Source organism: Neomonachus schauinslandi, chromosome 11 (assembly GCF_002201575.2).
Source record: "Neomonachus schauinslandi chromosome 11, ASM220157v2, whole genome shotgun sequence".
NCBI classification, from domain to species: domain Eukaryota; kingdom Metazoa; phylum Chordata; class Mammalia; order Carnivora; family Phocidae; genus Neomonachus; species Neomonachus schauinslandi.
This window is the reverse complement of record NC_058413.1, coordinates 109,997,150-110,010,470: the sequence shown is the minus strand read 5'-3', so window position 1 is coordinate 110,010,470 and position 13,321 is coordinate 109,997,150. Positions and strand designations below refer to the sequence as shown.

General features: G+C 42.8%; 1 protein-coding gene across 1 annotated transcript; it reads right to left on the bottom strand.

The window, feature by feature from the left end:
- Positions 1 to 2,978: 2,978 nt before the first annotated feature.
- Positions 2,979 to 12,119, bottom strand: MMP10 (matrix metallopeptidase 10). The gene is made up of 10 exons (XM_021696413.1): positions 12,015 to 12,119; positions 11,169 to 11,413; positions 10,927 to 11,075; positions 10,675 to 10,800; positions 9,283 to 9,447; positions 8,934 to 9,078; positions 7,385 to 7,518; positions 4,873 to 5,032; positions 4,140 to 4,240; positions 2,979 to 3,079 (listed from the first exon to the last, which is right to left on the bottom strand). Exons 1-10 carry the CDS (start codon positions 12,117 to 12,119, stop codon positions 2,979 to 2,981), a joined length of 1,431 nt encoding a protein of 476 aa, XP_021552088.1.
- Positions 12,120 to 13,321: the final 1,202 nt, after the last annotated feature.

The window sequence follows — 13,321 nt, the reverse complement described above, 5'->3', positions numbered from 1 at the left end:
TCCGTGTGGCCCGGGAACGAAGGCAGCTCGCCCAGAGGAGAGCGGAGCCGTATTTGGTGGACAGAGATAATGAATCGAAGAAAGAAAAAGGCTGCAGCTTCCAGGCCCCCAGGAGAACATCCGGCCTGAAGGCGAAAACCATCATTCTGAGCGCAGAGCCGGGAAACTCTTGGAACCCGCCCTAAGACATTTTCTGTTAGCCGGTGAGCCGCCTAACCAAGCAATCTACACCCGAATCATCCCGGGACGCTGCGGTCAGACTTCTGCCACACGTCCGCACCCGCACTGCCCGTCGGGATGGCCCCCGACGGCGCTCACGGGACTCAGTCAGTGCCTCTCCAGCCCTGCGTGCTCTAACCTCACCTTTCAGCTCCAGAGCTTCTCAGCAGGGGCACTTACACCTGTGACAGGTGTAAGATGACGCTCATTACATTATGGTTTTCAAAATCAAAACATTGGTTACCCTTTGGGGGTATAACAAGGCTTCACGGACATGCTCATAAGTGCACAGAATAGATGGACAGATTCACCGGGATCAGTAGCACTGCTTACCTCTGGGAGGAGAAACACTTTTCCGTAAATAAATGACGTTTTCTTCCTTTGGACTTTGGGCTGCTTGTACTTCCAACTCAAAAAAATCTCATGTAAAATACCTGAAGAAAAAATTTAAATGTTACAAATTTTTGCACAAGAAAATCCTTTGTGGTCGTGATCTGTGGTCATGATGACTAAATATTTCTGACCCCGCTCAGGCGCAGGACAGCGTGGCTTTTGTGTGTCTTTGGCCTTAGAGGAGGCAAAAGGCACGTTTCCTCTGGCCAATGACAGGTACACAGAGGGACGTTTGTCCCATCCCCACGGAGTTGTAGGAGGCAGTGAGAAACAGAGCAATAACCCTTTCCCTCTGCACAGTGTGCTTCCAAGGGTGGCTGTTCCGTCCACTGGGTCTTGAAGTGGGACAACCTGGAGTAGAAATCGCACGAGGACACCATGATGGGCTTTTGGTTTTATCCAGACTTGGGAGCCGTGCGTTCCCGCAGCACAGCCTGGTCCAGCCTGACACTCGTGCCAGAGGATTCGGTCCCTCACCATTCTCTTCTCCCCGCGGCCTCTCCGCGTACCCCCACCTATTCCCACGGCTTCACAGACGTCCCCCTGTCTCCCACAGCTTCATCTTCTGTGTGCCGGGCTCCACGCTCCTTCATCTAACGGCCCACCGATGCCTTCACTTGGTTGCCTCACAGAAATTGCTAAATTTGGAAAATGAGATGGTTCTTCCTCACTGTTAACCATCTCCCACAAAACAGCTTCTCTCCCAAGCCCCCCTCAACTGCCTTAGAGCCAGGCTACTGCAGGTGCTCACACCAGAAACCCAGTCGTGGCTCTGAACGCCTTCCTTGCCCTCCGAGCCACCCACTGCTGAATCCGAATGATGTTAAGATACATCATAAGTCCATCATGTGTCCCAGTCCCCCATCACCTATAAGCATCCTTTAACCTATCCTCCAACTTCCAACACCACTTCCTTCCAATTCTCTCCAGCTAGAGTGCTTGTTCAACCTGCATACTGGCTTATGTCGCTTTTCTGCTTAGAAACTCCTTCAACAAATCCATAATGCACTTAAAATAAGATACAGCTCTTTAATACATTGGACAAGATTGGATTCTTCCTACCTAACACCTTCTCACTCCACATCCGCCCTCCAACACACAACTCAGGCACCACCTTCTTGCAGTCCCTGGAACATGCCAAGATTTTTCCACCTCTGAGCCTTGACATTATTTTGCATTTTCTCTTCCTAGAATGGTGTACCTCCTCCCACCCACCAGGCCTGGCTAACTGAATTTAGATGCGTTTTTTCCACTTCATGATTGTCCCAGAGAGACATTTTTGAACCACTAGACTTTAACTGGTAGCTCTCTCCCACCCCCAACATTATTCTCCCTTATCATTGTGTCATTTCTTTAATAACATCTTTATAATTTATAATTATCTATTAATTTGTGTTTGTTGTGTCTGATGTCTTACTCCCACCAGACAGAACTCAAAGAGGTTGGGTTCAGTGAGTTTTCCTCACTGTCTTACACCTTGTACTCAAGACAGTGTCTGTCATTAAGGGAATCGGTAAAAGAATGAGCAAGTCTCTGTAGGGTACCTGGTGTGGCGTGAAGCATACAACTTAGTGATGATAAGCCTGTCCCACAGTTGGCATGTCCACAGAATCTATTATTACTCAGGAACTACCATCTATAAAACGGGAACCAGAGAATATTTTAATGAAAGAGTGAGGAGGATATGAGAAATTTGGTCTCCAGGGCAGTCAGGGTTAAAAAAAAAAAAAAAAAGAGGTGGCTGGATTTCAAACTAGTTTTATTTCACCTCTAAGTGATTATATTCATTAGATGATTTGCTAGCTTCTTAAGTGCCAATATTCTAGAATTCTATTTCCCAGCTTTGTCCAGACCAGGCACAGGACTACTAAGCTCTTTCTTCCTTAGGTGTGTAAGGAACACCTACGATATCTGGAGGTGAAAATAAACATCCTGTGGGTGGGGAGACCGGAGAATGGGGGAGGGTACGTGCCAGTCATAGGCGCCATCCGTGGAGTGTGCGTTCCCACTGCACCTGCTAGCGGAACATCTGTTAAGTGCTCAGTCCACACTGTGGTCGTTATATTAAAAATGAATTAGTCTAGAAAGAAGGAACAGGTCAAAAATAAAAATCTTTATTAAATAGCATATAAAACACCCATGGAGATACATTCTCTGACCAGTGCACACGGATGCCTCCCACTGCCACTCAGTGTGACCCAACAGCAAGTGAAGTGGTCTGGATAAATGCTCCAGGACACACAAAAGTGTCTACAGAGTTCATCTTCTTTGGCCACTGCAGTCAGGAAAAACTCATCATTTTGACTTATAATAAATTAGGTGAATAATTATTATACTCATTTGAATCTATATCCTTCATTTCTCATCTAACAATATAACCAGTTGTTACTCTTCAATGTATGTGTCACCATCCTGGCATTGGGGTCAAACCCAAACTGTAACGATCCTCTGAAGAAATAGGAAAATCCTGTAAATATAGACGAGGAAAACAGTGAGACATCTTCAAGTAAATCCATTTTGCAACATGCATAACTTGGAATAAGAGTGAGCTATTAGTGAATGGCATTTATGACGTGTGCTTGATAAATGTGCCACTGTGCTAAGGGCTCACGTGCTTCGTCTCATCTCTCCTTACCGAAAAAGTGTGAGATGTCACTAAGGAGGACAAAGGTGACAATTAGGGAGAGTTTGCGGTTTCCCCAAGGTAACATCTCTAATCTAAAGATGGAGGGAGAACTCCATCTCCTCTGACGTCAAGGCCAGTGTTCTTAAAACATTAGATTACACTACCTCCAAAGTAATAAGATTCTATCATATTTTAAATACTCTTACTTTAAATACTAGGTCCTAAGGTGCAGCTTGGGAGGCCATTGGACCCAAGAGAATCAGCCAACAGCACAAAGCCCTGGAGGTCCATTTCCCTCTCCGTACACGCTAAAGTCAAGTTATCTTAGCGATAAGATCATGAGCCTCATGAGCATTATGATGGTCAAACCCTGGCATCTCCCTGAAAATTCCTTCAGAACCAGCACAAGTGGTACCTTCCCATTTGCCCATTACCAAGAATAAAATTTTGTCTATTTTGAGCATATGGGAAGACTACTATTTATTTACAAATGCATGACTTAATGTAGGTAATTACAGCCTGCAGCAGAAGTCCAGACAAATTCCCTTGGGATGGGGAAGAACAGGTAAGAGGATGAAAAAAGAGATGACAACCCACCATTAGTAACCCTGGCTCATACCTGGTTATATTTTTATACCAACATAGTGACCTGAGTAATATGGTGTGAGGAAGTACCCTTTGATGTTATGTGTAGGTATGAAACAGAGACTTGGAAATGATTCAGGAAAAATAAAATTCAAACTCAATTTGCAGAAATTAGAAAGTTAAAATGTCCAGAAGTTTAGAGTAAAAAGAGTCTAAAACTAAATGATTTGAAAATTATTTGGATTCTCCTCATGATTTTGATTCCATAAAATGCCCCCGAGTGTGCCCATGGGCAATGAAAGGAGTACCTCCTTACCAAATTCCTGAAATGCAGCATCAACCTCCGGCTCAACCCCTGGAAAGTCATCCGCTATTAGTCTGGGGAAGCCTTGCTCCATGGACTGGTTTTCATCAAATCTGTGCCAAGAGAAAGAAATACAGCTCAACATCGTGCGTGAAATACTGTTACTTCCCCGGTGTGGAATCGCAGATCATTCTCAAGTAGGGGAAACAAAAATGTATCACTTTCCTGGACTATAAGCTTAGCACAGAAACCAACATTTTCTCCAGGGACCAGAGTATCATGCTATTCCACAGAGGTTCTTTCTCTGTATGTCTGAGGTCAAGTTTCTAAGCCTCGACACAGAGCCCAAATGCCTTTCTGCCACAAATGCATGAGGACTGCATACACAAGAGATGCGAAGTGAATTAATCACTTGGCTAAAAAACTCCTGGTTCTCTATCACACCTGCCCTGTAGACCTTGTCTCTACAGTCTGACACACCTGGGTTTCCTATGGTGGCCTGGTGTCTGGAACTCAGGTGGCCTCTCCTGATGTCTTCTGGTGTCTGGATCTATAATCCAGTGCCCAGCCATTCTGAGAGCCCTTTATTGTATTGGAGAAGTCGAGTAACTGTAAGTTGTCTTCTTCATAATCAGAAAGTGGGAAGTTAGAACAAGTTAGAGGGTGGGAGTGGGGGATTTCCTTAAAGAAAGCAAATAATTTCCCTAACGAGGCTCCATACAAAGCCATCCCATCTGAGTCTTACCGCCAGTATTTGTCCCCTACGAAGAAGTACGTTTTCTTCTTTTCCTTATCAGAAACGGCTGCATCAATTTTCACTACGGTTGTGGGAAAACCCAGGGTGTGGATGTCTTTTGGATAACCTGCTTGTACCTCAGTTCCTCTGATGGCCCAGAACTCATTTCCTATTGAAAAAAAGAAAGCCAAGAAACTTTAGTGAAGACTTGTGGTTTTAGAAGATTTTAGTACATTTTTGTGGAAAACAAGAAGCCTTGGTTTTAATTCCAACTGCTAACCCAATGCCCAGGCGATACTAGTATTTAACAAATACTCACCCAGTGAGTGAATGAATAAATGAGTCATTAATTCTGGTCCCTGTCCTTTCTGGGTCGTATATTTATTATCTATAAATACTAGAGTTTATTACAGTTTATAATTACAGTGACTGGTCCTGGGTCCAAGTCTCTGTTTCATACCTACACATAACATCAAAGGGTACTTCCTCACACCATATTACTCAGGTCACTATGTTGGTATAAAAATATAACCAGGTATGAGCCAGGGTTACTAATGGTGGGTTGTCATCTCTTTTTTCATCCTCTTACCTGTTGCCGGTGACTTTTAATCTAAGTTTCTAACTTGGAACTCTCTTGTAAGCTTCGAATCACTAATAAGTTGGTTACTTACTGGACACTTTCCCTTGGGTCTCTTATGGTCACTAGTCCAGATTGGGCTTCTTCTGAATACCTTAGGAAGCCACCCAAATTTCAGTGAATTAGGACAGTGGAATCCCATCAGCGTTTGTGCTTCTATTTCATCACACCTCCCCTCCACGTCAACCCTGAATCCCTTCCTCACATTCCTGCCGGTTAACTAATCCAAAATGTCCATCTGTTGTCTCTCTTGCCTCACCTGAACTGAGGGAGGTGTACCTGTCTGAGCACCTCCAGATGCAGTCTTCCCTCGGTGTAGACAGCTCCTTCTGCCTTGAAGACATTTTCTACTCTCTACACACTCAGCCCTTGTCCACACAGCAAAATTCTTCTCCTTCAACATGCATCCTAAACATCATTTCCCCCCAGGGTCTTTGCTGAGCCCTGGGTGTGGGTCCAGGGCCAGCTTCCCTCAATCCCAGCTCTTACTGGATGTAACAATCGCGGCGTCGTCTCTGCTACTCTCTCTAGGACAGGAGCCTCTTTTAGGTTTGACTTCCACTAACCAGTACACCGCCTGGCATGTTGCAAGGCTAAGTAAGTGCTAGTTAAATTAACGGATGATAGCAATACTTCAGAGTCATAGAACCTTTTACAATATCCAACGCAACTTCACAATATTTCACTGACTCCTCATAAGAGTGAGATTGTCAGCAATACCTAACTTTGAAAAATCCCCACACCAGTTTGAGGTTTAAAAATACTCCCCAAAACTTAAGAGTCAAGGGAAAAAGTTAAAAATGGAAAAAAAAAACTTAAAGACGAACAAAATGAAAATCCTACGCATCAAAACTTGTAAGAATGAAGCAAAAGCTGAGAAGGGGTATTTACAGGCATAAATGTTTATACCAGAAGAGAAGAAAGGGCTGCAAGTTAAGGACCAAGCTTGAGTTATAAAAAACAACAGAATAAATTCAAAGATAGCACAGACAGGGGCAATAATGATACAGACAGAAACTAATTAAATAGAAAATCAAAATATGATAGAGAGGATTAACAAAGCTGAGAGTTTGTTCTTTGAGAGGATGAATCAAATTATTACATATCCTGTTGTCCCAGAGACTGGTAAAGAGAGAAGCACAAAGATTCAGTATTAGGAAGGACAAAGGGAACAAAACTTCAACAATAATTAAAATAACACTCAGAAAGTTTCATTAAGTCTATTTTTAAAACGAAGTTGATAAATTCCTAGAAAAATATGTTAGCAAAACTGACTCAAGACGTAATAGCAGCTCAAAGAGCAGATTAACAGTGGAGGAAGTGGAAACAGCACTTTACAAATGTGATACAGGAGCAGAGAGGCCCGGTCAGTCCCATTTGCTACTGCACCCATCCTTGCCCTGACACTGCATTATCTCATCCACCCAAGTGCCACGATGCAGGACATTCCTCCTCATCTTATTCTTCTCCAGGAGCATCCTGCCTATTCTTGGCCTTTGCTCTCCCACACAAGTTCTTAATTTGTTAAGAACTTTGTTAATTTGTTAATTCATCAAGTTCTGTGAAAAATATTTTGGCATTTGAGTGGAAAATTCCTTGCATCTATAGATAAGTTGACGTTTTTACTACATTGATGGTATCATTTCCATATTACATTATTACTATTTTTCTATTCATGAACATGGGATAGCATACTTAGGTCTCATTGAATATTTTAAAGTAAAACTTATAATGTTCTTTGTACACGTCCTATTTAAGCATCAACACTAGGTCTTGCAGTAATAAACCTCACAAAACTTAATTTAATGGAGAAAATTCATGTCTTGGTGAAACTTTTGCAATGGGATTTATTTCATCAAATTAAAATTCTTATATAGCACTTACCTTTAAATACAAAAAGGATATCCTTGCTTGTAACTTCATATGCAGCATCCAAGCCTGAGGGTAGAGAGGGCCAAAATGTAGCAATCAAATGAAATTCAAGTTCAAGGCTCCAGTGAGTTCTACGCCAAAAATATCTGGAAGACATAGACATTAATCACAATGGTTTTTGTCCTTTAGATGGATATATAAAGGGACATATTCTCTTTCAGTTAATGACAACTCAGAAGTTGGTATGGGACTGTCTTCCTTCTTATGATCCCAGGGTAATGAAATCCATGGCCATGTAATTATTTAGCTTAGTAGTGTTCACTGAAGGGAAGGAGAATTCTTCTCTACCCTGGCGGTCTTCCAGCTGGACTAAGAAGTAAATTTACATGAGATGGTGAACAGGAGAAAAAAACCAGTTTATTACGTACACACAGAGTCCCTGTTATGATACTGAGACCTGAAGAAATGACCAAGGCGGGCAGTTTTTGAGACAAAGAGCCCATAAATCTGTGAGGCATTGACAGGACAAAGGAAACTTAACTTTGGGAGCTTCAGTCCCTAAGGAATTGTAAACAGACTTGGGCCGGCAGAGTGAGTATATTAGCAAAAAGTCACGAGGGTTGTGGACACGGCCTTCTGGGCTCCAAGTGTCCCATCTCTGGTGATAAGGATGGGTCTTTACCTCCTGACACAAGGAGGGCACCCTTTACCTGGACGTTTATCTCCTGCTTTCAGGGGGACAGAGGACAGTCTCAGTGTCCTTCCTGTCCAGGATGGCTCTTGAGTCACTTTTATTTAAAATAATCCATATGGTGGAGCGGTACATTTTGGGGCAGCCTGCCCTTGGCCCCTACACCATTGTAAAAGCCCATAAATGGTATGTATATTATGCACTCATTAACATTTTTGAAAAAAGTAGCAGGAAAAAATACACCTATTTATGTTTGTATGGGAATAGAATATCTTTGTAAAGGGATGAAGGATGGGTTGCAGTGATTGCCCATATGGGGAGAACGAGGCTCTGCAGAGGTCAGACGTGGGAGAGAGATTTTTCTCTCCACTCTGTGTCTTTTGGTGCTATTTTAATATTGTGCCAGAAGCATAGATCACTTTTTCTGAAATTAATTAATTTAAATAGTAGTGTTTGTTAGCAAAGGTAAAGATATAGTCCTACTCCTAAAGATGCACCCGTGTGTTCTGAAGCATGGCATGGTTGATGATATTTAAATGCAGCTATTACTCATTCGCTTATTCATCTCACTCACTGTGTGTGCCAGGCCTGTTCTAGGCCCTGGGGCTCTAACACTGAACAACACAGATAAAACCCCACACCTTCGTCCAGCTTAAAATTCTAGGGACCCAGAATCATCCTTTGTAAGTCTGTTAAACAATGATCCGGACTATTTTAAGGAGGTGATAAAATGCAACAAGAACCAGATCTGAATGATGTTAAAGTGTAGAGGAAATATTTTCTTTAAACATTTCTGTCAAGTCTCTGTTCTCCCTTCTAAGCATGGTGCATCAAAAGAAGGGAGAGAGAAATGGAATCTTCTGGTCTGACCTGTCTTTAAAGAACAGGATTTCTCCCCTCAGAGTGCTGATTGCGTCGAAGGACAAAGTGGGGTCGCACGCAGCTGGGGTCTCAGGTCCTGAAGGCACAGATTCCGTGGGTGCCACGGGGTCATCCAGGGAGACAGGGGGAGGTCCTGAAGGGAACAGATGTGGGGAGGCAAACAGAAGGACAACTGTGATGCTGTCGTCCATGTATGTGCTTTCCAAACACACTCAGGGTACTTTGAGGGGAATTGCAAATGCTTCGTGCAGCATTTTAAAGTTTTCCCGAAGACCATCTCGTAACACTTTCCTAAAAACGTCAGGAATGAGTGAGCATTGTTTCCAGCATCTCTCACCATACAGGAACTGGATGCCATCCACGTCATCCTGAGAAAGGCGGAAGCGGGCCAGGTCTGTGAGTGCGTTGTAGACCGGGTATATCAGAGCGCGAGGGTCGGCCAAGTGAAAGAGACCCAGGGAATGGCCAAGTTCATGAGCAGCAACCAGGAATAAGTTGGTTCCTATTGGAAGAACACATGCCAGTCAAACGGGCTATCCTGAGAACCACATGGCATCTCCTCCTTATTTGTGGACTGGTTCTTGATTGACATAATCCCTACTTAATTATTCTTCAAGGTTCACTTGAAGTCAATATAATCTGAGAGCTTTTCACCATATTCCTCCTCCCCAGGTCTCTCTTCGGTCAGGGAAACCTGGTCACTTCACCTACAGTGACAATGATAAACACTGTTTCCAAAAGATATTATTTTTGGAGGTCCCAAGACTACCATGTCAACACGTGTCTCTTCACTGTCTCTAGAAATACAAAGTTCATTATTGTTCAAATTTAGTAACATGCGCCAGTGGTAACCTCAGTTGAAATTAGTCACAGAGGATTCATGTTATTCCTCAAACTCTTATGCAACAAAACTGGTCATTTCCTGTGGGGATTTAGACTGAGTTGTTCTTCTTCCTTTTCAAAACAATCAAATAATTTTTGGTGGTTAAAAACCTTTCCAGGAGTAGGTGCCATGGGATAGGTACAATCTTTATTTTAAAACAAAAATATGTCCAATAACAGTTTTCTGCAGCCCAAACACAGCTGGATTCAGCTTTTCTTTATATGATAAAAACTTCTATTAAAATTAATAGTAGAAATTATTTAATCAAGCCTCCAAGTAATTTTGCAGAAAAGAATAGTTGTTCAAATAAAGCAAGATCATTTATTGCAGCACAAGTTTGTACTCTCCATAAAGATGCTCTTTGCATTTGTTTTAAAAATCCAAACAATCTTGAAAATAGCAATTGTTTCAACAATGTGTTTGCAAACTTCAGAAGCCACTTGAAAAAATAAAACGTAGTTAATTTTGCTCATTGTGTTTAAACCTAGTAAAATCTTTCAGAATTAATTTAGGGGGGAAAAAAAGCTCCTAAGCTAGAGATAGTTACAGGCTTACTTAAATAGATGACTTAACAATTTCCTTTGCTTTCTGGCATTTTCCCTGATCTTTTAAGAGGAAAAGAGGCCAATGGAAAGAAAAGAAGAACCCCCAGGGGACATTTTAGGTTGGAAGTGAGTCAATGCAATTCATTCTACCTTTATCATTTCTAGATAAAATAATGAAATGCCCATTCACACATCGTAGTTATTAGGATGTTATATTTAGTGCTCATTCTGAATAATCAAAGTATTCTAGGATAGTGTTATACATTATTCCTGAAGCCATCCAGAGAGGTATGTGGCCCACCTGATTTATCCTCCACCCATAGTTCATCATCATCAAAGTGAACGTCTCCATAAAAGCCGGGCCCCGGAGGGTAGGCATGAGCCAAAACATGTCCTGATCCATCGAAAGAGTTAAAGTCTCCATGATCTAACAGAGAAAATGTTTTTATTGGAAAGATAGGTAATCAGGATCTCTTTGGAACATCCCCCCCCACCCCCCAACAGCAACTAGATAAATGGATGCATTTCATGTTTGTTTTTTTGGTTTTTTTACCTCTAACTGCAAAAGAGATCTTGATGTCAGCCTCCCCTTCATCAGTCCTGGAGAAAGTGAGTGGAGTCACCTCCTTCCAGACGTTAAGAGCGTCCTCAATGGCAGAATCCACAGCATCTCTCGGCAAATCCAGTGTATAATTCATAATCCTTTAAGAGAAAAAGTGAAGAAGACATTATTCCTCCTGTGATTGTCCTTTGTAAAATCTCGATAGTACGTGGAAACCTCTTTGGACCCATTACCTGTAAGTAAGGTGGGTTTTCCTCCACTTGGGCATGCCAGGGAAGGTGGTGAAGTCCCCAACATCAGGAACGCCACACCTGGGCTTGCGCATCATGTCCAGAGTGTCCGAGTCCAGCTTCCCGGTCACCACCAACCCGAGGAACTTCTGCATTTCTCGGATTTTTTCAACAACAGGACCACCGTCCCTTCTTCTAACAAATGGTTTCGTATCTTTTGCAAGGTTGTAGTAGTTTTCCAGGTATTGCTAATGGGGTAGTAAACAACAAAAACTCAACCTAATAATTTAAAAGATCAAATTGGCATTATTAAGTAGTTCAAGAGTTAGTCAGCAACCCATCTAGGATGTGTAAAGGAGCTCCGTCCAGCTATAGAAAAGGAAAGGTTTTTAAAGGCAGAAAAGGGGCAGAAATTTATCCTGTTAATATAGACCTGGTTCAAGACTGAAGTGGGATCAATTCTTTTGCCTAAACATGACAAGTAACAATATGAACATTATTACCTGAAATTATTTGAAAATCAAAATGAGTGTGTTCCTCCTATTTCAACCAAAGAAGTTCTAAAGCCAGAGAAGTTTCACCCATTTCTCATTTGCTCCTCTCATTCAGCCCCAAAGCAGCTGCTGGTATTTTCTTAGACAAGCTGGAGGAATTCGATGCCCTTCCTGCACCTTGCTTCCCTTCTCTGCTCAAAAGTACGGACAACCCACTGCTAGCATTTTAACGTTCCCAGGGCTAACTTATTCCAACACAGTAACTACCGATCAAAGCACCCTTTGTGTGGCAAGACCAAGCAGGCACATTAGTTCCTGCCCCTGGGACTGGCCAGTGGCTGCCACCACAAAGTACCTGCACAAAATCCATGCTCGAGTCCTCCTTCCTCGCTGCTCCGTTCAGTGGATACGCTGAGCAGACTGGCAGACATAACAGCACGAGGGTGGCGAGATGCCCCATTCTCACTGTCCTGACCTCAAGAAAACACCTTTTCTGCCTGTTGGCTTCTGTGTCTACCATCTAGTGGCTGCCTTTTTATAGGGGGATGCTGCTTTTATCTGAACAGCATGATTCACACATGTGTTTTCTTTTTAATCTGAACATCAAGAATATTCATAAAAATGTAATGTGAAGCCATCCCCTTTTAAACTTGGATGAGGAAAGAATGACTGATTTCCAAGAAATGGTTTCTGTGTTTGTACAGAGGAAAAAGAATTGACTATTCACCTCGATGGGTTTACTGAGAAGTAGCTGAAAAGCCTGGTAAAATGTCACATGTGTAGACATTTTGAAAGCAGTGCCATTTTCTTTTAAAAAGACTGTATTTTAAACTCAAATACAAGCGAGTTAGGAATAAGTAGATGCACGGAAAGAGATTCCAGATATAACTTTGGTCTCAATGTGGGCATTGTTATCTAGAAGATCCTAGAAGAGGTATTTCATTTCTTGAGTTCCAGACCTCAGCCATTACTGATTTTCAGATGGATTTACTGTCCCTGGGGGGGCGGGGCGGGCACCGAGCAGAGGCAGCTGGTGCTGGACAGGAGGGTCTGTTGAGGAAGGAGGGAGCACACGGATACTCCTGCCTTGTTCGCTCATTCTGAGCGGATGCTATGCATTTCAGAATGGAAGATTTGCTCACAGTAACCACTCTGTAAAACCTCATCACCTTGGAATAAATAAAAGCGTATCTTAGACTGAAAAATGCCTCCTACCTTCTTCTTTGCTTTAAAAAAAAAACTTTTCATCTTCATTTCCTCCCCCACCAAGTGCACAGGAGGAGACGGATGGATATTTGTATCCGGGAGTGATCACCGTCACCACTCACCTCCGCACGCACATCGAACGTTCTGTCTCCTTCTCTCCCTCAGCCCAATGGGGTGTTGTTCACATCGTAAGTCTGCGATAACTTATTTTTATCAAATCCACCTATCAATATGGAGAACCCTAAAATCTTCGTAGAGTAGAATTCTGATTTTCTCCACTAGAGATAAATCATCTCTCCTGTGCCTGAAGGACGTAGCCCATCGAAGTGACACGACTGTCAGTTCCTGAGGGTGCAGGAGTAGCTGCTCAGCACCACCCGCCCCCTGTGCAGAAGCGGCCGACTGCACGGGGTGGGCTTCCGGGAGGAGGCGGCTCTGGGGCCAGGGCTAGCTCAG

Excerpts from the sequence above, each read along its gene's own strand:
- MMP10 (XM_021696413.1), bottom strand. The coding sequence starts at position 12,119 with ATGGGGCATCTCGCCACCCTCGTGCTGTTATGTCTGCCAGTCTGCTCA. Across the intron at positions 10,801-10,926 it reads GATCTCTTTTGCAGTTAGAG|ATCATGGAGACTTTAACTCT; the intron begins GTAAAAAAACCA and ends TTTCTCTGTTAG. Across the intron at positions 5,033-7,384 it reads TATCCTTTTTGTATTTAAAG|GAAATGAGTTCTGGGCCATC; the intron begins GTAAGTGCTATA and ends TTTTTTCAATAG.